General features: G+C 50.5%; 2 protein-coding genes across 12 annotated transcripts in view; one reads left to right on the top strand and one right to left on the bottom strand.

Annotated features, from left to right (window-relative positions):
• The window catches only part of SPIDR (scaffold protein involved in DNA repair), a 277,621-nt gene extending 260,617 nt beyond the window's left edge, over positions 1 to 17,004 (top strand). For all 11 annotated transcript variants that reach the window (XM_070802507.1, XM_019973800.2, XM_070802509.1 and 8 more), the window contains 6 exons: positions 303 to 507; positions 1,341 to 1,487; positions 10,756 to 10,849; positions 11,583 to 11,700; positions 11,917 to 11,970; positions 16,708 to 17,004. In XM_070802507.1, the coding sequence (XP_070658608.1) occupies positions 303 to 507; positions 1,341 to 1,487; positions 10,756 to 10,849; positions 11,583 to 11,700; positions 11,917 to 11,970; positions 16,708 to 16,842 (753 nt within the window). In that variant the 3' untranslated portion in view covers positions 16,843 to 17,004. The remainder of the gene's footprint in view (positions 1 to 302; positions 508 to 1,340; positions 1,488 to 10,755; positions 10,850 to 11,582; positions 11,701 to 11,916; positions 11,971 to 16,707) is intronic.
• A 604-nt stretch (positions 17,005 to 17,608) lies between these two features.
• On the bottom strand, positions 17,609 to 19,183 carry CEBPD (CCAAT enhancer binding protein delta). Its single transcript, XM_070802517.1, has one exon. The coding sequence runs from the start codon at positions 19,131 to 19,133 to the stop codon at positions 18,363 to 18,365; it is 771 nt and encodes a 256-aa protein (XP_070658618.1). The 5' UTR covers positions 19,134 to 19,183; the 3' UTR covers positions 17,609 to 18,362.
• Positions 19,184 to 21,682: the final 2,499 nt, after the last annotated feature.

The following is a 21,682-nucleotide window of genomic DNA, read 5'->3' as shown; positions in this document are numbered from 1 at the left end:
GGGTGCTGATGACCACATATGCAAAGGCCGTTGCATCTGTGGAAATACTTATTGAAATGATATCAGAAATATTAGTGTTAATAATAATCATCTAAGATTATTGCCTTTAAAAATAATTTTGGATTTAAGAAGAGCTACCAGGTTAATGGCAATCCACTCCAGTACTATTGCCTGGAAAATCCCATGGACAGAGGAGCCTAGTAGACTACAGTCCATGGGGTCGCAAAGAGTCGGACACGACTGAGCGACTTCACTTTCACTTTCACCAGGTTAATAGCCTTGACTGTGACTTTGAATTCTAGGCAAACAGTTTGTTTCTGGAGCCAAGGGAGATGTGGCTGGTGGTGACCGACATTACTCTGCAGACGCTGGACAAGGACTCAGGCCTCCCCAGAACCATGCCTGTGCGTGTTGCTGCCTCCTGCCTACTGGACCAGGAGGTCCGGGATGCTCTCTGCAAGACCACCTCCCAAAGCTTCCTCTTCCGGGACGCTCTCCGAGACCAGGGTACGCCTTCCTCTTACTGAAAGCACTGGTCTTTCCCCGGCCCAGAGTTCCCTGCAGACCAGGCCCCTGTGACAGCTGCCTAGACAGAATAGAGCCCCGCCTGTGGTGCTGGCATGCAGGGGTGATGCTGGGGTCACTGGGGAGGGTCTGTTGGGGTCATGCTTTATGGGTACAGAAGTAACAAAGCTGCTGCCTAGAGCACCACTTTGTAAAACAAACAGAGAGCTCAAGCATTAATGTCCATCCTTCAGTGTCCACCCTCTGCAGCACCAAGTCTCCGTCTAGAGAAAGGTGGTGTTCGCATGTGACCTACATACATGTTCTTACCAGGTAAACCCTGTAAAACATGTACCTCGTGCCATGTCAGGCTGTGTAAATACTGGTTGATGTGCAGCAAATCCACATTTGGCTTTTTGGAACTTTCCCTAAGTGTTTTCCACCCACGGTAGTCTGCGTCCGTTCTGGCTGGAGTCTGCAGATATGGGGCCTGTAGGTACGGAGACCTGACTCTCTGCTTATAACCCGTCAGCACTCTTTCCAGGAACCACAGTAGGACCCTGCCTGGACAGCATATTTTCAGTGTTGAAGCTGCGTGACACGAAATTGATCTTTCTGCATCGAATGTGAACCTGTGTTTGTGTGTGTTTACAGCTCTGGCTCCCTTTCTGCATAGGCTGTGTCCCTGGACACACAGGGGCCCCACACCAGTGCCCCTGGCCACCCCTTCTGCCACTAACTGCCAGGAGGCTGGCAAAGGATGAGTCTTTCCTGGCAGGAGAACTTGCTAGTTTCAAACCTAGAACTGCAGTAATCCAAAGCATCTCTGTTGGCAGGTCAGATTGTCTGTGTTGGCCGAACTGTCCTCCTGCCTCTGAAACCCCGTGAGGGTGTGACCCTGGGTGCCTGGGAGCTGACGGGCCCCCTGCGTCTGGATGAGCTGGGCCCTGCCACTCGGGTCAACTCCATTTGCAGCATCCAAGGTGTGTATCGATCTTGATGGAAGAGAGATTTGTATTTTCTTAAATACCCCACTCACTTTGTGTTCGTTATTTATTCAGTGAGTGTTTGTTGAGTACCTGACATAGGGTACATGAGGAACAAAATGAAAAGACGCCGGCCTTTCAGACACAAGCAGAGCCAGGTTGGCAGCCTCTGGGGCTCCGAGTGCCTGTCCTGGGCCCTCCCTGTGGGCACAGACAGGAGCCCTGAGCCGAGGGGGAGGGGAGGGTGAGCCTGTCAGATGAGGGGCGGGGCGGGGCGGGGGTGGGGGGCGAGCACACCTGCCCAGGCTGCTGACAGGGGTGGGTGAGCTCCGAAGTGGGAGGAGGTGGCAGAGGTGTGTGTGGCGGGGGTGGCAGTCGGGGGTAGGGGGATTCAGGGCGGAGGTGTATGTGAGGGAGAGTTCGGTCAGGAGACCGGACACGTGGGGGAACAGTGATCTGGGACAGCACCGTGCTAGTCAGTTTCCAGAAGGTACAGAGGTTCCACACGTACGTCGCGGGCCTGTGTCCTCCACCCCAGGGCCACTCGACCCCCAAACCCCGTGTGCTTTTTATGAACAGCAAAGGCTGTGACCCCACTGCTGCTTGAGCCCAAGTCCCCTGTGTGATTGTGAGGCTGAGCACGTGTCCGCTGTGTTTCCTTCGGTGCATTCCCTTTACCCTAGTGTTCCCACCAAGATGTAGCTCCTCAGGCTCATGGACTTGAAGAAGGCAGGCTCCAGCCGTCAGCTGGGTCTGTTCCTGCCCCCGCTCTCTCATCTCTGCTCCAAGGATGGCAGGACTGACCTCAGAGACTGGTTAAGGAGTCCGTGGGCTGACGGGGAAGCCAAAGTTCTGTGCTCCGACTGCCACAGGCGGGCGGCTGGCTGGGGGCTCGGGGGCTGGAGCCAGCGACAGCAGGGATGGGGCCCAGACTGCCACCCCTGCCCAGGCAGAGTTGGTGCAGGCCTTTCAGAAAGGTGGGAGGGCACGTGGGAAACCCAGGACAGCTGCACAAGCTCCATGTGCTGGAGGAGAGGGGCCAAGGTGGCCAGCTGGCCCTGTCCTGTTCTGCTGTCCCAGCTGTGCTAACGGAGTGGAACAGTCAGGTTTTTGTCTTGATGAAGCCCTGTTTTCAGCACCACGGGTCGACTCTGGAGTAAAATGGGGGCTGGCTGTTGGCTATTGGGAGGAGCACAGGAGAGGTTGGCTGAGAGTCTGGAGGCTGGGCAGGCCGGTGGACAGGCGTGAAGGCCGGACTCTGCAGAGCCGCACAGACTTTCCGCGGCCTATGCTCTCCAGGCTCCCATCCCCTCGGGTCTCCCAGGGTGGGTCATCCAGGCTCAGAGCCCCTGGAAGGAGGAGGAAGTGACTCCGGGTGACAGTTCCCACCCCCAAACCCCTCCCGCATTTTATGAGAAAATGTACCTGAAGAGCTGGCTTCCTGAGAAGGGTTTGGAGCCAGACCGCTCTTACCTGCAGCCAGGGAGTAAGAAGCATAGAGATGCAGGCCAGGAGCGTGCAGACAGTGGTGAGACAGAGACTTGCCTTTCCTAAAGAACCTCACATTTTAAAGAAATAATAATTTACAGTGAGATTTACAAAATACAAAATTTAACCATTTGAACAAGAAATTCGGTGGCAGTCCATTTACAGTACTGTGCAACCCTCTCCTAGTTTACATTTTGGCCTTTGTCGTCTCACTGGCTTTGAAAATAGAGTGGCAGCCTAGTTTTCAATCACAGTGTCATTGAGCAGAAATTCACCCTTTTAAAGTGTGCAACTCATTGTAGTGTATTCATACAGTTGTGCAAGCATGGCCACTAAGCTCCAGAGAGAAACCCTGTGTCCGTCAGCACTCACATCTCATCCCCTCCCAGCCCCTGGCTCCTGCTCCTCTGCCCTCTACCTCATGGACACTCATGTGAATGAATCATACGCTGTGTGCTCCTTGGTTTCTGGCTGCTTGCACTCAGCAGGACATTTTCAAGGCGTTTCTCAGGCTTTGTTCCTTTCTGGGGCTGAATAGTCCATCATATGGATAGAGCCTGTTTTATTTATCCATTCATCAGTGGATGCACACTTGTTTGATCCTATAACTCATGCTGCTCTGAATTTTCATGTAAGGTCCTTGGGTGGACATCTACTTCCTGTTCTTTGGGTGTATGCCTGATGTCTGACATAGTTTTCATGTGGGCCACAGTCACAAATAGCAGCAGCAGCAGAAGTTGTGCTCCCTCCTCACGTGATGGGGGAGGCATCTGTAGGAAGTGGCCCTTGAGAGGGCAGAACGTGAGGCTGAGACTGAACACCCCATGTCCAGACGTGGTGACCAAAGGGAGTGTCGGGAGGCACAGCCCAAGATGAGGGAGATCAGGTATCCTCTGTGACCGGTCTGGAGAGGGGCAGTGTTGGTGGAGGGTCTCTGGCCAGCGGTGCCTGTGGAGTGACCCTGGGCCGACACAGGCTGCCTCGCGCTCCTGGAGCAGAGCTGTGACATGTGACATCCCCCTGCTCCGTCCTCCCAGCACTGGGTATTCTCAGGTTGTAGATCGTCAGTCATTCTCTCAGGTGTGTGCTAGTGTCAGGTTGCTGATTCAGTTTGCGTTTTCCTGACAGCATGTGCTATGGAACGTCATTCCTGTGTTTATTTGACATCTGTATATCTTCTGTGGTGAGGTGTCTGCCAAGGGCTTTGTCCGTTTTTATTTGGGTTACTCACTTTCTTATTGAGTTTTTTGAGTTTTTCATATATTTTGGATAGCAGTCCTGTCCTAGATAGGTATTTTGCAAATATCTTTTCCCATCTATGGCATCTCATCTCTTAACAGTGTCTTTTGTGGACTAATTTTAATTTTAATGAAGTCCAACATAGACTTATTTTTCCCTATGAATTGTGGTTTTGATGTTGTATTTAAAAACTCATTGCCGGACTAAGGTCACCCAGATTTTTTTCCTGTTTTCTTCTAGGAATTTTATAGTTTTGCATTTTACACTTCAGTATACAATCTGTTTTGAGTTAAATTTTGTAAAAGAGGTAAGGTCTTTTTCTAGATTCCTGTTTTTCCAGGGTGTTTGTCAGTTGCTGTAACACTATTGGAAACACTGTCTTTTCCTCTATTGAAATGTCAGGTCAGTTGACTGTGTTCGTGTGGGTGTGTTTCTGGGCTCTCTGGTCTGTTGCGTTGGTTTTTTCTTTCGAGGGCAGGATGCTGTCTTGATGACGGTGGCTCTGTTGTGTGTCTGTCCTCAGCTCCATTCTTCTCCAGTATTGTCCTGCCTACTCTAGGCCTTTCTGCCTCCCGTGTAAACTTGAAACTTGGCTTATGGTATCCACAAAGTGACTTGCTGTGCTTTTGATGAGAATTGTGTTGAATCTGCAGTGCACCTTAGAAAAAGTGTACATCTTAACAGTGTTGTCTTCCTGTACGTGAACATGGACTATCTCTCTCATAATTTTGATCTTTGATGTATTTCAGCAGTGTTACAGTTTTTCTCATACAGATCTGTATGTATTTTGCTACACTTATACCTAAGTATTTCATTTATTTTAGCTAATATAAATGGTATTGTATGTTTTTAATTTAAAATTTCACTTGTTCATTGTTAGTGTATAGGAAAGCAATTGAGTTTTGTATTTTACCTTTGTATCCTACAACCTAGCTACAATCATTTTGTAGCGCTAGATTTTTTTCTTGTTGATTCTTTGAGATAGTCTATATAGGAAACTGTCACTTGTGAACAAGGACAAGTTTTTCTTCACTCCCAGTCTCTATCCATTTTATTTCTTTTTCTGGCCTTCTCACCTTAGCTGGATTCCCAGCACCAGATTGAAGAGAAGTGATGAGAGAGACCTCCTTGCCCTGTTGCTGATCTCAAGGAGAAAGCACCACCTTTCCCACCATTAGTCAGTGATGTCAGCTGTCAGGTTTTGAGTGTTTGTTGTTTTTTCAGCTAAAGATAATATCTCTTTATTCCACATATTGAAGGGAAAGAATGTACCGGTCTCTTACTTCCCCTCCAGTCAGTTCTGATTATTAAGATCGATAATGTTCCGTTCTGTAGCTGTAAAGCTTTGCCCTTTGTTGCAGGTTGATCCTCATAGATGAAAAACAGTAAATGGTATTTTATTATAATGATTATATAAATATTTTTCGCTGAACAGGAAACTAGTACATACTGTATTTCCTTTCTTGTATGATTCTTTTCATGGAGTTTTGTGTTGAATTTTGTTTTACTTACACTGCCTGCTCTATATTCTTAATTATTTTCCAAATCCTCAAAAATGGTGACAGATCTTTGGAGCCATCCTTTTCCTATGTAATTTCTCTCCTGGAGCCTTCTGTCCCTCTGAACCTTCCTTGACTGATTGCTCTGCTGTCAGCTGTCATCTAGGCCTCCTCTGTATTAATCCTTTAGGGTCATCCTTTCCTAAATCACAGAACTTCTTTATTGGTTTATTCCAACTGTAGGCTTTTAATAAATGTTCTTTACCAAGGTGAGGAAACTTCCTCTATTCGTTGATTAATGAGAGTTTTTATCATCAGTGGGTATTGGATTTTGTCAAGTGGCTTTTCTACATCTATTGATACGATCATATGATTTTTCTTCTTTATTCTGTTGATATGATAGACTGTTGTTATTTAGTCGGTAAGTCATGTCTGATTCTTTATGACCCCATGGACTGTAGCCCACCAGGCTCCTCTGTCCATGGAACTTCCTTGTAAGAATACTGGAGTGGGTTTCCATTTCCTTCTCCAGGGGATCTTCCCGACCCAGGGATTGAACCCGTGTCTCCTGCACTGGCGTATATTCTTTAGTGCTGAGCCTCCAGGGAAGCCCGGTGATAAATTACACCCGGTGATAAATTAGTTGATTTTTTAAAATATTGAATTGGCCTATAAACCTAGAATAAGTCCCATTTGGTCATGGTGTAATCCTTTTTTATATATAGTTGGATTAGATTGCTGATATCTTGCTAAGGACATTTGCAGCTCTGTTCATGACAGACCCTGGTCTGTAGTTGTCTTTTCAGGTAGTGTCTGTATCTGGGTTTGGAATTAGGTGCATGCTGTTGTTAGGGGATGAGCTGAGAAGTACTCCCTCCCTCTGCTACTGTCTTCTGGAGGGAACTGCATAGGATTGGTATAATTTCTTTCTTAAATGTTTGCTCCAATTGATCAGTGAACTCCTCTGGGCCTGGTGCTTTGTTTTGGAAAGTTATGAATTATTGATTCCGATTCTTTAATACAGGCTTACTTCGTTTTATAGTGCTTGGTGGATACTATGCTTTTTACACATTGAAGGTTTGTAGCAGCTGTGTGTCAAGCAAGTCTCTCCCTGCTGTTTCTTCAGTAGCTCACTTAGTGTTTTGGTGTCACATTTTGGTAATTCACGCAGTATTTCAATTTTTTTCCTTATGGTTATATTTGTCATGGTGATCTGTGATCAGTGATCTTCGATGCTACTATTACAAAAAGATTGCAACTTGCTGAAGGCTTAGATGACAGTTAACGTAATTTAGCAATTAAGTATTCTTTAATTAAGGTGTTCGTTTTTTAGACATTATGCATTTGTTGCACATTTAATAAGCCATAGTATAGTGTGGACGTAACTTTTATGCACACTGGGAGCCAGGGATCAAACCCAGATCCAGCCATTGCCTGGCTTGCCAGAAGGGGGTTGCCAGTGGTATGAAGACCCCAGACAAAATGTATTTCCTCAGCTCGAGTCGTGTTCTGTAATTGGAAGGAAATTGCTTAATCCCATGTAATTGTAAATATTGTTAGCGCTCACGGATACCGTAGGATAAAAGGAACTGTGGTTTGTACCAGTCTTCTTTTTCTTAATTCATTTAGCAGACTCGCCATAACTGTGTGATTGAGTCTCTGTGCTGGGAGCCCTCCCCTCAGCTTGGACTCTGCCCTCTGTGAAGACAAGCCTTCTGGCTGTGCTTTTACTGGCTTAACTTTGACTCAATCTTGATTAGATTTGTAAGAACAATGAAATTAGCTAGGCAGTCTTTTTTAAATCAGGATGTATTATTTTCCTTTTCAAAAAGTCATTCAAGGATGCATTGCAGGAATGCATTTTAATAAACCAAGCCTACTTAGTTCTCATTATTTTATCCTCTACAGATAAATTTTCTCCTAATGTTTGTTCTAGTGGAAAATTAAATTCTTTGCTCCAAGAGTGGGAAGGATGACTCTCCTGTTTTTCTGGAAACTTAGTTCACATCTTACTTTTTCTCACATGTCTCATTTCACCACTCTTCAACAAGGATGGTCTGAGATTTGCAGTGTATCTTGATGGTATGTACAGTGCTTCACATTCCAAGAAAATTAGACCAACTCAATCTCCTGTTTAAAATTCCTTCCTGGCTTCTCATCCCTTCCAAGATCAAGTCTAGAATCCCAAGGAGACTTGGAAGGTGCTGGCCCGAACAGTTCTCTGCTGTCTCACCTGCCTTTTTCTCTGCCTCAGGGTAAAGGGTGGGCCTGTGCCCCTCCCTACCAGCAGCCCCACCTCAGCTCCATTCTTTCAGGAAGCCTCCCCTGACACTTAGGCCAGCCTAGAGGGCCTCTCTTAGGCCCCTCTAAGGGGTCTTTTCCATTTCTCAATTTAGCATGTATTTTATGTTCTACTTTTTTTTTTCCTTCAAGACACTATTTTTTAGAGCAGTTTTAGCAAAATTGAGCAGAAGGTTCAGAGATTTTGCACATTCTCTCTACCCCCACACATGCACAACCTCCCCCACCGTCAGCACCCCCACCAGATGGTGCGTTTGTTGTAACTGATGAACCTGTACCGACTCTCATCACCCAGAGTCATAGCTATAGCTGGGGTCACTCTTGGTGACTACATTGTGTGGATTTAGACAAACTTATGACATGCAGCCATCATTACAGTGCTGTACCGAGTGGTTTTCCTGACCTAAAACGTCTGTGCTCCACCTCTTCAGCCCTCCCCCTTAATACCTGGCAGCCACTGATCTTTTCACAATCTGTATAGTTTTGCTTTTGCCACAATGTCCTATAGTTGGAATCATACAGTCTGTAGCCTTTTGAGATTGGCTTCTTTCGGTTAGTAATATGCATTTAAGGTTCCTTCATGTCTTTTCATGACCAGAGAGCTCATTTATTAAAAATTACTGAACAGTGTTGCACTTTCTAGATAAGCCAGACTTTATGTATCCATTCACCTACTGAAGGACTTCTTGGTTGCTTCCATGTTTTGGTAATTAAGAGTAAATAGCCACATGCCAATGTGGAGAAGGCAATGGCACCCCACTCCAGTGCTCTTGCCTGGAGAATCCCATGGACGGAGGAGCCTGGTGGGCTGCAGTCCATGGGGTCGCTGAGGGTCAGACACAACTGAGCAACTTCACTTTCACTTTTCACTTTCACGCATTGGAGAAGGAAATGGCAACCCACTCCAGTGTTCTTGCCTGGAGAATCCCAGGGACAGGGGAGCCTGGTGGGCTGCCGTCTATGGGGTCGCACAGTCGGACACGACTGACGCGACTTAGCAGCAGCAGCAGCAGCAGCAATGTGTATGTGGACCTGTGTTTTCAACTCCTTTGTGAAAATACCAAGGAGTGTGATTGGTTCATTGTACCATAGGACAGTGTTTAATTGTGTAAGAAATTGCCAAACTGTCCACAGTGGCCATACCATGTTTTATTACCACCAGCAGTGACTGCAAGCTCCTGTTGCTCCACATCCTCAGAAGCATTTGGTGCATCAGTGCTCAGGACTTGGCTGTCCCTGTAGGTGAGCAGCAGGGTCTCACTGCTGTGTTCATAGGTGTGCAGGGGTGTCTCATTGCTGTGTTCATAGGTGTGCAGGGGTGTCTCATTGCTGTGTTCATAGGTGTGCAGCGGTGTCTGATTTCTGTGTTCATAGGTGTGCAGGGGTGTCTCACTTCTGTGTTCATGGGTGTGCAGCGGTGTCTCACTTCTGTGTTCATTTGCATTTCCCTCATGACATGACACTGGACATCTTCTTGTGTGCTTCTTTGCCGTCTGTGTATCTTCTCTGGTTAGGTGTCTGTTGAAGTTTTTGGCCCATTTTTTAATCAGGTTATTCTGGTTCTTATTATTGAGTTTTAACGGTTATTTGTATATTTTGGATAGCAATTCTTTATCAGAGTGTCTTTTGCGGATATTTTCTCCCATATTTCATGATATTTTTACTCATTTGTTTATCTGCTTTCCCAGTCAGACTGTGGAGTCCATTGTAATTGTGGCATTTATTCTTATGTTCACAGTGCTACATTTATATCCCACAGTAAAAAACATTGTATACATATTTGTTTGTTGAATAAATAAATCACAAATGTTGGAGTAAAGAGAAATAGGGAAACCACATAAGAGGAGATACTAACAAACCAGTAAGAATCTTTCCTTATCAAGAAAGTGGAAACCAAGATGTGGGATTCCATTCCACCATCCAGGAGGCAGATGCTTACTGTAAATGTCCAGGCAGTGGGCGAATGTGAACAGTGTGAGCCAGAGGTCCTGTGGGATGCACCTCTGAGGGTTTTTCCATCTCTGGGCTCACACTTTTGGACACAGTGACTCCGTCCACCCCATGAGTCCATTCCAGGGGAAGAGCCCTTCACGGAAAGGGCCCAGTAGACAGATGCCTGCTGCCTTGTCCTAGAGCAGTTTGGACGCCTAGTGTCCAGTCTGGAGAGTGGTCAGGGGAACCCTGACGTAAATCTTCAGTCATGCAGAGCCTCAGGGCAGGACGTGACGGCGCAGGCATGCGTTCTTGTCACGTACTCATAACACGCATGCTGGGAGAACGCAAAGACAAAAATACTCGGGTAGGTGGTAATAGGCTTACGCTTTAAAACTTGTCCTTTGCTGTAACTTAGTGCAATAAATGGGAATTATAATAAGTTTGAAAGTGAAAGTGAAGTTATTCAGTCGTGTCAACTCTTTGCAACCCCATGGACTATAGCCTACCAGGTTCCTCCATCCATGGGATTTTCCAGGCAAGAATACTGGAGTGGGTTGCCATTTCCTTCTTCAGGAGATCTTCCCAACCCAGGGATTGAACTTGGGTCTCCCGCATTGTAGGCAGATGCTTTACCATCTGAGCCACCAGGGAAGTAATAATAATAAGTTTAGGAGCATTTATATAAACTCACAAATTGAGGAAACAAACCTGGGCACCTCCTGTTACCATCTGTGACCTGAGGGGCACAGAGAGGCTGGGGGACAGAGCCGCCTCTGAGCCCAGCTCCCCTTCCCTGATCCCAGGCACCGTGGTTGCTGTGGACGAGAGCACCGCCTGCTCGTGGCCTGTGTGTGATCTGTGTGGCAGCGAGAGACTGGAACGGAGCCTGGCAGACAGGTAGGGGGCAGCCGCCAGGAACCCCACGGCCTGGGGCTAAGGGGGCACATGGGGCAGCCGAGCTGCCAAAGGAGGCTGGGCGCGTTTTCTCCCCAAGTCACCACTGCGCTCCTGCTGCTCCCCTGAGGCTCCTCTGGTCCTAGAAGAGAAAAGAGCGGGCTTCCTCAGCTCCTCTGTTGTCAAGTGGGAGAGAAAGAACTTAGGGCAAACATAAATGTGTGGCATGCTGGTGACCGCACGGGCGACCCTCCGCAAGCTGACATACCTTCCTGCCCAGCATTACTGCCCCCTGTCCCCCACACACCCTGGACCCACCCTCCGAGCCAGTCCTCTGGCCCCACTGGCCGTTAGAGGCACCCAGGGCGCCCTCACTTTCCTGCTGCTGGACACCTGCTGGGTGGTGGCCTCGGGCCCAGACCAGACAGTGCAGGCCAGGACTTGGAGACGACGGGAGCGTGGAGCTAGGTTCCTGGGAGGCAGGAAGGAGCAGGGACGCAGGTGACCAGAGCAGGTCTGCCTGGCCCCGCCCCTTGTTGGCCAGGCACTCAGCCGGGTGAGCTCCCTGCCAGGTCTCTCCCTCCTCCGGCCACTCCACAAGTGGCCAGATCTCTGCGCCCAGGCTGCTTCGGGCCTGTGTCAAGACCTGGGTTTCTGAACGTGACGCCCAGACCCAGGGTGCAGCAATTGTCTGTCCCCACCAGGCTCCCACTCTCTGTCCTCTTGTCTCCAACAGCAGCGGCACCTTCTCCTGTGGGGACTGCTCCCACGTGGTCACCTTGCCCATCCTCAGGAGGCACCTGCAGGTCTTCCTGGACTCCCCCTCGCAACCCCGGTGCACAGTCAGGGTCAAGGTAGGAGCCGGCAGGGGCTGGCGCATCTGTGTCCACCTCCAGGGCCCCTTCACCTGCGGCCAGGAGGGGGCTGCCTCTCCTGGTCTCTTCCCGGGGAGGGAAGGCTCAGTCTCTGCAGTGGGGCTGGTGGCCTCGAGCCACACGGCAGTCCCCGGGAGGGGTGTTTCCGGTGAGTGGGGTTGGGTGTTGACGCAGCCCCCTTGGTGGTTCTTGCAGCTGCTACAAGACAGCATCTCTTCGCTCCTGAAGTTTGCTGCCTGCGAGGATGGGGTAAGTGGAGGCCCAGCCCCTGGGTGTGTGCTTCTCCCCTCTGCCTGTTCCTCGTGTGCTGGGCACCAATAGAGGTCAGACTCTGGAGGCTCAGCTCGGTCCCTGCTTCCTCCTCTGACTCACGCCTTTCCCTTTCGGAACTGAGGTTACTTCTCATCAGTCCTGCAGGAGATATGGGGCTCTGTCCCCTGGCTTCCACTGTGATAGGATGGTCTCAAGGTTTCAAGTTAGACCTAATAGAACAGCTATCTGAGACATACATTTTTTAAATTGCTGGGTGAGTCTGAGTGCATGGAAACCTCTCAGAGCTACCCTGACTGAATGGTGGTGGCTTTGTGAAGAGGTGTGAGGCATGCTCCTGAAAGAGACTGCCACCTGAGCATACACACCTCACCTTACACGCTGACATTACCTTACACATCCATCTCACCTTACACACCCACCTTACCTTACACACCCACCTTACCTCACACACGTTACCTTACACACCCACCTCAACTTACAGACTGGCATTCCCTTACACATCCACCTCACCTTACACACCTGCATTCCCTCACACACCCACCTCACCTTACACACCCACCTTACCTTGCACACCTGTGTTCCCTTACACATCCACCCTACCTCACACACCTACCTCACCTTACACAACCACCTCACCTACATGCCTACCTTATCTTGCACACCAGTCTCACACATCTACCTCCTTACACATCCATATCACCTTACACACCCACTTTACCTTACACACCCACCTTACCTCACATACCTGTTACCTTACACAACTGTTACCTTATACTACCACCTCAACTTACACAGTGGCATTCCCTTACACATCCACCTCACCTTACACACCTGCATTCCTTTATACACCCACCTCACCTTACACACCTAACCTTACACACCTACCTCACCTACAGGCCTACCTTACCTTGCACACCCATCTCACCTTGCATACCCATCTCACTTTACACATCCACCTCATCTTACACACTGGTATTACCTTACACACCTCTCACACACTCACTTTACCTTACACACTTGAATTCCCTTACACACCTAATTGCACACACCTGCCTTGCCTCACACCCTTATGGAGCAGATAGCTCTGTCCATGTCAGAGCCATGCAGAAGCTTGTGAGGGGCTTGCGTGTCTGCTCTCAGTGTTTGAAACCCAGGTGGCAGACGTGCACAGCTCCTGCAGTTGCTGGCAAAGAGGATGCTCACATCGGCAGAGCTAAGGGTTCCCACAGCCACAGGCCCACTCTGCATCCAGCCTGAATTTGGAGGCTCCATGCAGCCCTCCTAGCTGCTTGCCAGCCCCTCCTGGGCTTAGGGGTGGGGGGAGAAGTGGCACTTATTACAGTCTTTACTTTACACCAGATGTCAGAGTTTTGAGTAAATCGGAATGTCCGTGCACAGAATCTGTAAGGAGCCCTGGTCTGGCTGCAGTTCCAACTCGAATCCCCAGCCTCATGCACCTCTTTAGAGCAACTTGTTGACCCCCTGCCCCCTCCCCCCAACAAACCTTCATCCAAGGGGCTGCTGTGCGGTGGGGACCAATGTCTCGAGGAGGGCTTGTGGACAGGTGTCCCTGATCGTGTTCAAGTGTGATGGGAATCAGCAGTTAGAGCAGCCAGCCCCCATGCTCCCTGCTGTCCTCAAGATGGGCAGAGGCCACACTGACTGGAGAGGCCACAGGGACAGGGCTCCTGTCAGATGCAAAGAGACCCGCAGAGGGAAGGTCACTGCAGTCTTCACAAGCGACAGCTAGAGGGTAGCCAGCCTGGGTGGGGACGACAGGGACCCTGCGTGTGTTCTCTTCAGATGGAAGTCCTGTGTTTCACAGGTGGTGAGCCTGTGGTTCGGTGACTGTTGGTCCTTGGGTAAGGCTCATGGATTGGAGAGTTCCAAGGTAGGGGGCTTTAAACAGACACTAAATATGGCAGGTCCATCTCACCTCATGCCCTCAGGGAGGAGAGCTCTGTCTGTGTCAGAGCCATTTGGAATTTGTTACCGTGGAGGATAGGATGCTGGGGGAGTTCTTCTCAAGGAGAACACAGCAGAACAAATCGAAGCCCATGGCTGAGTGCTTAGGGATGGCACCCAGAGCATCCATGGGCCCTGCAGTAACCCGGGTGCCTTTCCTGGGCCCCAGGCTCCCTGGACAGTGGCCCTCGACCTCCTGCTCTCTTCAGGGGCCTGGAGTCTGAGAGGCCTGGTAGGAACCCACTCATTCACTTATTCCCTTTTAATGGAGGCAGGCTGTACCTCCCACACATTCGACTTCTCGACTGCTTGCATCCTAGAGAGCTTGTGTATGCTTGTGTGTATGTGATCCATGTGTGTGGGGCATGTGCACCAGTGCCCTGGCTGAGAGGCCCAGTGGCGAGCACCTCAGTGTCCCCTTTGTGCTGCTCTGCCAGCAGAGGCGAGGCCAGTAGGACTGGGGAGGTGCCAAGCTCGTCACCCCCAACCCCGCCTCTGCACTCAGTGGATTCTCAGGCTTTATGTCTACCTGGAAGGAAGTGGACACGGGTGTGGGTGAGAGGGGGGCATTGGCCACGAAGACCACCTGAACTCTGTCAGTTTAGGGTGCGGATGTACATTCACAAATTGCAAAGAATCAGATGACTCTCCATGAGAACCATGACTGCATTCCCAGAACAAACTGTGCCATTTCTGGTAGGACCCAGGAGTGTTGGGTCTCAGGCCTCCACTTAACAAGGTCCAGCTTCAGATGTGAAGGCAGTGGTCACACCCACCACTCTACCTGAGTGACATCACAGAAGCAAGAGTCAAAGAAAATACACTGTACCTTTTAAAAACAGAGGCACGTTTTATACTCACACACAAATACATGTATTCATGTAAACGAGCACGTGTGAGTTTGGTACTGTGATTGTTTTTAACTTCTTCATGTTAATTTCCCCCCAATATAGGTATAATTAAATCTCTATTTATAAATGATAGAGTTATTATTGAAAACTATAGCTGCCAAACCTGGCGTTTTAAAAAGAGGGTATTTTTCAGACTTTTTTTTCCAAGTCAGAGTTTAGTGCTTGTATCCAGGGGACCTGGGCCCCCCATGGATACACACCGGGGAAGCCCTTGTAGACGACACAGCGGCATACAGCATCACCTTGTCCCTCTCAGCCCTGAGTGGGAACCTCCTGCCCCCTTCTCCAGCATCTCTGCCGCCTTCCTGCCACTGCGCCTGTGCGAGGCCCCTCATGAGCACAGAAGCCCTGGGAGTGACCGAGGGGGTGTGACCTTGATGTCTTGGCCACAGGAGCCCGGCGGGAGGCCTCCACACTGTCCAGTCTCATCCTCTCATTTCCCCCCTTCACCTGCGTGGACCTCAGCTCTCTCCCTCGCTTTACCTGAACGTGCTACCAGGGAGGTCGGACCTCCCTGTGAACCACGGTAGGGAAACAGGGCATTTGGTGCTGTGCCTGTCTTGTAGGTGGGAGACGGGGATTGCAGTGAGCTGGCTTCACAGCGTCCACATCCCAGACCAATCTGGACATTTACTGCTGCAGAAGGAGCCATCTCAGGCCTCAGTGTGTCTATGCTGTGCACACAGACCCACTGTCTGGACATGGCTCTGCTGGGCAGCAGTCACAAGGCTAGACTGTGGTCACAGATGTCCCCCAGTCCCTGGCTGGCCCTTATGCTCCTGTCGGCTGGGACCTCGCTGGGCCCTGAGCCAGAAACCCACGTGGTCTGGACCCCCTCATGGCATGCGTCTGGTCCTGAGCAGGGATGGGGCACACTCCATGCCCCTCCCACCACACCATGCTCACAAGAAGCCAGACACGGGGTGAGGGCAGTGAGGTGCCCATCAGGAACACAGACGTGCCAACCCTGGCCATGCTGCTGACCGCCCAGCCTGGGTCTCCCTGCCAGGACACGTTAATGATGGAAGGGGCAAGTTAGCACTGAACTCAGTGATCACAGACATCCATCAGGTGTCTGGCACAGAGCAGGGCTGGGAGGAGCCCCAGCACTGCGCCTCAGGTCCTGTGGAGAAACTTCCCAAAGAACACGTGACCTGAGGCTTCAGTCTTCCTGAAGACCAATAAGCCTCTCTTTTTGTTCAGCCCTATTCCCCCAAAGAAAGTGTCCTGAGGTCTGATACCTGGAGACCAGGAGGGCACAACATACTGCCCAACTTGGTCACCGGGCCCCGTCGCCTGGAGCTCTGCATTCCCAAGTGGACATGATGCTTGCCCAGGGCTAACCTGTTCCCTGAGACTGTCATCAGACAGTGAGATGGAAGGCCTTTCTACAGCATGGGGAGAGGCGCTCAGCTCAGGGCAGCTCTGGGAGAGATACCTTGTTGAGGCAGGCAGAGCAAGTCCTTGACCAGAAGTGCTGGTCGACTGCGGAAGTGGGAGTCAGCAGCAGGCGCGATAGAACTCCCGCTGGGACCCCAGGCACGGCTTCCCGTGTGCTTCCCCCCCAGCTTCTGTCCTAGAGCGGCCAGCTGAGAGGTGTGCGCCTTGTATCCACTGACAGACATCGATAAGAGACATTCTTGATGTTCTTGTGTAAAAACAAACTCAGCTACCAGAAAAAAGCAGTTCCTTTGCTTGTATCACAGCCTATTCTCACCTCCAGAGAGGGTCACGGGCCAGGGAAGGGCCTCCTGCTCTGGCTGTGGTGTGCCAAGTCGGCGGGGAGCAGGGTGTCCAGGGCTGTTTGCTCTAACCAGCCTGCCTCTCCTCCCTGCAGAGTTACGAAGTGAGGAGTGTCCTTGGAAAGGAGGTGGGGCCGTTAACCTGTTTTGTCCGGTGCATCACCACCCACCCGACCAGCAGCGTGGGATTGGAGGAGGTTGAGCTCCTGAGCGAGGGGAGAGCCTCTTGAGAACACTGGCAACGGCCACAGGATCTGTGAACTTTACCAAGTGGCTGAGAGGTGGTGGTGGTTTGGGTAATTTCTTAACCCTGGGCAAAGTGAATGTACTTTATGATCTTGAAATAGAACTTCATGTTAGTAAAATGGCTTTGTAAACTATAAATCAAAATACTTTTTTCTATGATTATGTATTTTTTATTACCTTTCTGCATGTTAAAGCTTAAATAAGCTTCAGGCCTTCGTATTTATTTTAGATAATACAGTAGAAAAAATTATTTTGTCCTACTGTAATTTTAAAGTGTTCTGTTCAAATTTTACCATGATTCAACAGGTTTTTTTCCCCATTTCTTTTAACATTTCCTCAAAGAATACCCAGCAAAGGGCCAACCTTTGTCCTCTCGTCTATTACTGCCCTGCACAGTCAGTGTCCAACCTAAGTACTTTGCAGTTCATTATTATTGTTTGGAAAATGTTCTGGGGGCACTATGTCAGAGGTCAAACTGTTATGAGTAAAGTATAGATAAAGTGAGAGAACAACAGGTCTGGTTAGCACTGGGTGCAGAGACAAGGCCACCCCGCCACAGGAGAGCTGGGTCATCGTTCACCTTGTTGGCAGAGTATCTGAGTTAAAAGTAAAACCCCGGACTAATTATCTCTGGACACTAAAGATTTTGTTTCCTCCCTATGACAATATAATCATGACAGGCCACGGTTAATAAATTACATAATATAGAGGTAGCAGCCAAGACAAAGAAAGGCTGCCCAATACCCACTCTCATGGGGGAAAGGCAACGACTTTATTTATTCGTCCAGGTTAATCTTTGAAATATTACAAGTACTGGCAAGGTAGCCAGTTTTAAGTAGCTTTGTGACTGTCCTTTCCATCTCCTACATGACTTGTACTTCACGCACTTGGAAAATCTACTTGAAGCTGACTACAGAAGTGAGGAAAGTGAAAGCAAATCCCATGAAAGCCAAGATGAGTCGGGCTGGTTTTCGGGTAACCGAGCCCTCTTCTCCTTGCCCCTAGACCCCCACTCGAAGTGGGACGCACTCCAACGGGTTTCCAACACGTTCCCGGGGCGCGGGCACCTTCCACCCGAACGGATCTCGGCAAGTTAACCAGCACGTCCGCAGGTGGAGTTCGGCCTGTTTGAGAAGCAAAGCAACCCGGGATGACCGGCCCCGGGGTGCAAGTCAGCCAGATGCGCGCCCTCCCCTGCGGGTTCGGAGGGCCGCGAGCGCAGGAATCAAAGTGGGTCTAACGCGTCTTTATTCTTACAAATACTGTAAAAATCAGTATAAAAAAGTGAGCATGCTCAGTCTTTCCCTCGTATCTACAGTACAAAGGCTTGTCGGAAAAGTCTCTTTTACGAAAGTACCTTAGCTGCATCCTAGGCGTAGGATGTAGAGAAGCTGCCGTCACAGTAACTTAGGGTCCACGCGGCAGCTGTCCGAGTCCCGGCCAAGCGCGGGAGTCCGGCCCGGCGGCTCCAGGCAGTGCGGCCGCAGCCCGCGCGGCCCCCGCGTCACCGCGCGTCCGCCGCCCCCGCGCCGGGCAGGAAGGGCGCGCCGGGCAGCTGCTTGAAGAACCGCCGCAGTCCGGCCAGGTCCCGCGTGAGCTGCTCCACGCGCTGCTGCAGCTTCTCGTTCTCGGCCGAAAGCTCCACCAGCTTCTGCTGCATCTCCTGGTTGCGTCGCTTGGCCTTGTCGCGGCTCTTGCGCACAGCGATGTTGTTGCGCTCGCGTCGCTGCCGGTACTCGGGGCTGCCGCGGTCCGGGCCCCGCTTGCCTGCCGCCTTGTCTCGCGCGGGCCCGGGCGCTGGGGGCGCGGGGCTCCGGCGCGGCGGCTCTGGCGACGCGGGCGGTGTGGGTTGCGCAGCGGCCGCGAGGCTCACCACCGTCTGCGCGCACGCGGCCACCTGCGCGGGCAGCAGGGAGCCGGGCGCGTCGCCGTCGCCCCAGTCGGGCTCGCGCTTGAGGGGTCGCGGCGCCGGGCCAGGGCCCCCGAGGCGCGCGGGGCCCCCGGGCAGTAGCTCCAGGGCGCCCGCTTTGTGGTTGCTGTTGAAGAGGTCGGCGAAGAGCTCATCGTGGCACAGCTCCAGGGTGGGCACGGCGGCCATGGAGTCGATGTAGGCGCTGAAGTCGATGGCGCTCTCGTCGTCGTACATGGCGGACGCGGCGGGCTCGGCTCCCCGACCCGGTTTCCCCGCGCGGCCGGGCTCGTAGAAGGCAGCGGGTTCCGCCGTCCAGGGCGCGCCGCGCGCTGGGCCGTCCAGGCTGAAGAGCGCGGCGCTCATGGCGGCGTCGGGCCGGCGGCGAGCGCGGTCCCCGGGCGGGCCGGGCGCTGCCTTTTCTAGCCCGGCTGACGCGCACGCCCCGCCCCGGCCGCGAACCGCGGGACCCCCGCCCGCGCGCCTCCCCCGCGCTTCCTGCCCGCCGGCCCGGCCCGCGCGGCGCTGCCGGGAACGACCCTCCCTTGGCCGCGCCTCCTTCTTCCTCCTGGTGGGTCGGCGCCTCCGGGGCGGAACCAGAACGGGGCACCGGACCGGCTCGCGAACTAGGGCACCGGGGCGCTGCCCCGCAGCTTCAGGGAGTTCGGGCCGCGGTGCTTCCCTATCGCGGGGATCGGGAGGTCGGGACGCTGCCCCATCGAGGCTCGGCCATGTCTGGGGAGCGCGCCTGGGGCCAAGGAGAGCCTCGAACCCCGCGCGCCCATGAACCCCAAGAGCGCCCGAGAACTCCGAGCTCAGCTCCTGTGAGCCCCGCGCCCCGGACCCTGCTTCCAGGTCCACAGAGCAGTCCCATTTTGCGGTGGTGTCTTACTTCGGTCCTATCTATACTTCCAGACTTTTTTTTTTTTTTTCCCCTTCTGTTCAGTGTTCCAAAAAGAAGCGCCTTTGGATCCAAAGCAGTGGGGTAGTTCCCCTTTAAGAAAAAGATAATATTTAGACTAGTAGCTCTGAGAAGGTATTAACTTGCTAGCTTTTCACTTTATAAAACTCAGGAGAAGACTGTCAATTGGCTTTGTTGGTAAACATTTGCTACAATTTGGGTCAGGCATTTCGGGTTAGTTCTATTTTTCACATCACAGTCCGTTTTCAGACCGGGCCTCAGTCCACATCCTTTTTCATTTTGCTACTTCCCAACACCAGGCAATCCACAAGCCCCACAACCTTCCACAGTATTCCAAAAGTAACTTCTAATGTGTGGTTCATGCACACTCTCAGAAAAGACATTTATTTTGGAAGACAAAAAAACGCTACTAAAGCCCTCCCTAGTCAGGGAATGCAAAATAAATACTTGCAGGGAAAACCGTATTCTCCTGAAAATAATTCGGTGACATGATTAGTAGATTCGGATGTCATTGGGATTGAGCTTGAGAGATACTACGCCCATATTTTTTAGATGAAGTAACTAGTAATTAATGATAACTTTTCGATAAGAATTTTCTTCCCTTTTCCAAAAATGAGAAAGGAAAGATCATAGACCAACAAAGTAGGAATTTGTTATGACTTTTAAAGGCAATAGAAATACAATAATACGATTTAAAGTTTAGCTTTTGTGTTAGTAGTTCACACTCATTTCTTAAATGTCTCCACCTACTGTCTTTTCCTATTAATTTATGCAAGGTAAATATAAAGTTGTTCATGATTTCTCATAGTTAGGAATCTTGAGTTTTCTGATTCTGAGTGATTTTGTGTGGTTTTCTGAGTAGGACTGTCCAAAGGAAGCAGTCACATAAGAAAGCGTTTTCTTGAAAATGTTGGAGCCTTGGATTCCCCCGTGTTTATTTACCCCGTTTTTTAACCGGAGTAAAGTTATGTCCTCTCCCCTCTCCACCCACCCCCCACCCCCAGTCCCGTAGAATGTTGCTATGGAAATTTTTCAGATGCTGTGCTTCAGGTGGACTTTCCAGATATGTCTGTCCTCTAGAAATTCTGGGGACTGGGCATGCCTGAACACACTCCAGCTAAGAGGCACTGTCAGGGTTAGAAAGTGGGACTGGCTTGTTCCTAACACTGAGGAGTCACATGTCAGTCCTCACAAGGGATCATTTTTGGGTGCTTCATAACGTGTAAGATACAGGCAAGAAGAGTTCTCCAAATTGAAGTCTGAAACAAAGTTTCTGAGAAGTGCCAGCATCAAAAGGACAGAAAGTGTGACTTTAGTGCCCTCTTCAGGGGATGATTCTCCTGTTCTGTGAGAGACAGTAGTGAAGTTACAAGGACAGGCTTTTTAGATAAACCTCTTTCTCAGATTTTTTTGTGTAAGGACTATAAGAATGAAGCCACTGGGTATTGGGGTCACACATCCATGGCACTGCTAAAGCCTGTGTATTTCCTTAAAAACCTACTGTAATGAGTCAAACATTCTGCATTCACTTCAGCCTCTGGAATTTAGGAGACAGAGCCCCCAGACGACAAAGCATCCAGAGCGGAGAACAGATTTATTCTGTGAGTCAGGTGTCCACCTGCCACAGATTGGCTTATGTTCCCAGTGGTACAAAAGAAGGAGACGCACTTGACCTTCCCAGCCCCGCCTGTCAGCACTGCCACAGGCCATCAGTGTGCGTTGAATTGGCACACGGTCTTGCATAGTATGGTCCTTTTAACAACGTTGATTCTTTCAGTCTGAGAACAAGGCATATCTTTCCATTTGTTTACATCATCTTCAGTTTCTTTCATCAGTGTCTTTTAGTTTTCAGATTATAGATTTTTTGCTTCCTTTTTAAAGTTGCTCAGTCGTGTCTGACTCTTTGCGACCCCATTGACTATGCAGTCCATGGAATTCACCAGGCCAGAATACTGGAGTGGGTAGCTGTTCCCTTCTCCAGGGGATTTTCCAA

Source organism: Bos indicus, chromosome 14, assembly GCF_029378745.1.
Source record: "Bos indicus isolate NIAB-ARS_2022 breed Sahiwal x Tharparkar chromosome 14, NIAB-ARS_B.indTharparkar_mat_pri_1.0, whole genome shotgun sequence".
Lineage (NCBI taxonomy): Eukaryota > Metazoa > Chordata > Mammalia > Artiodactyla > Bovidae > Bos > Bos indicus.
The sequence above is the reverse complement of the archived record's forward strand: the minus strand, read 5'-3'. Positions and strand labels throughout refer to the sequence as shown.

Bases quoted from the DNA above. Each gene is read 5' to 3' on its own strand.
- CEBPD (XM_070802517.1), bottom strand. From the start codon at position 19,133: ATGAGCGCCGCGCTCTTCAGCCTGGACGGCCCAGCGCGCGGCGCGCCC.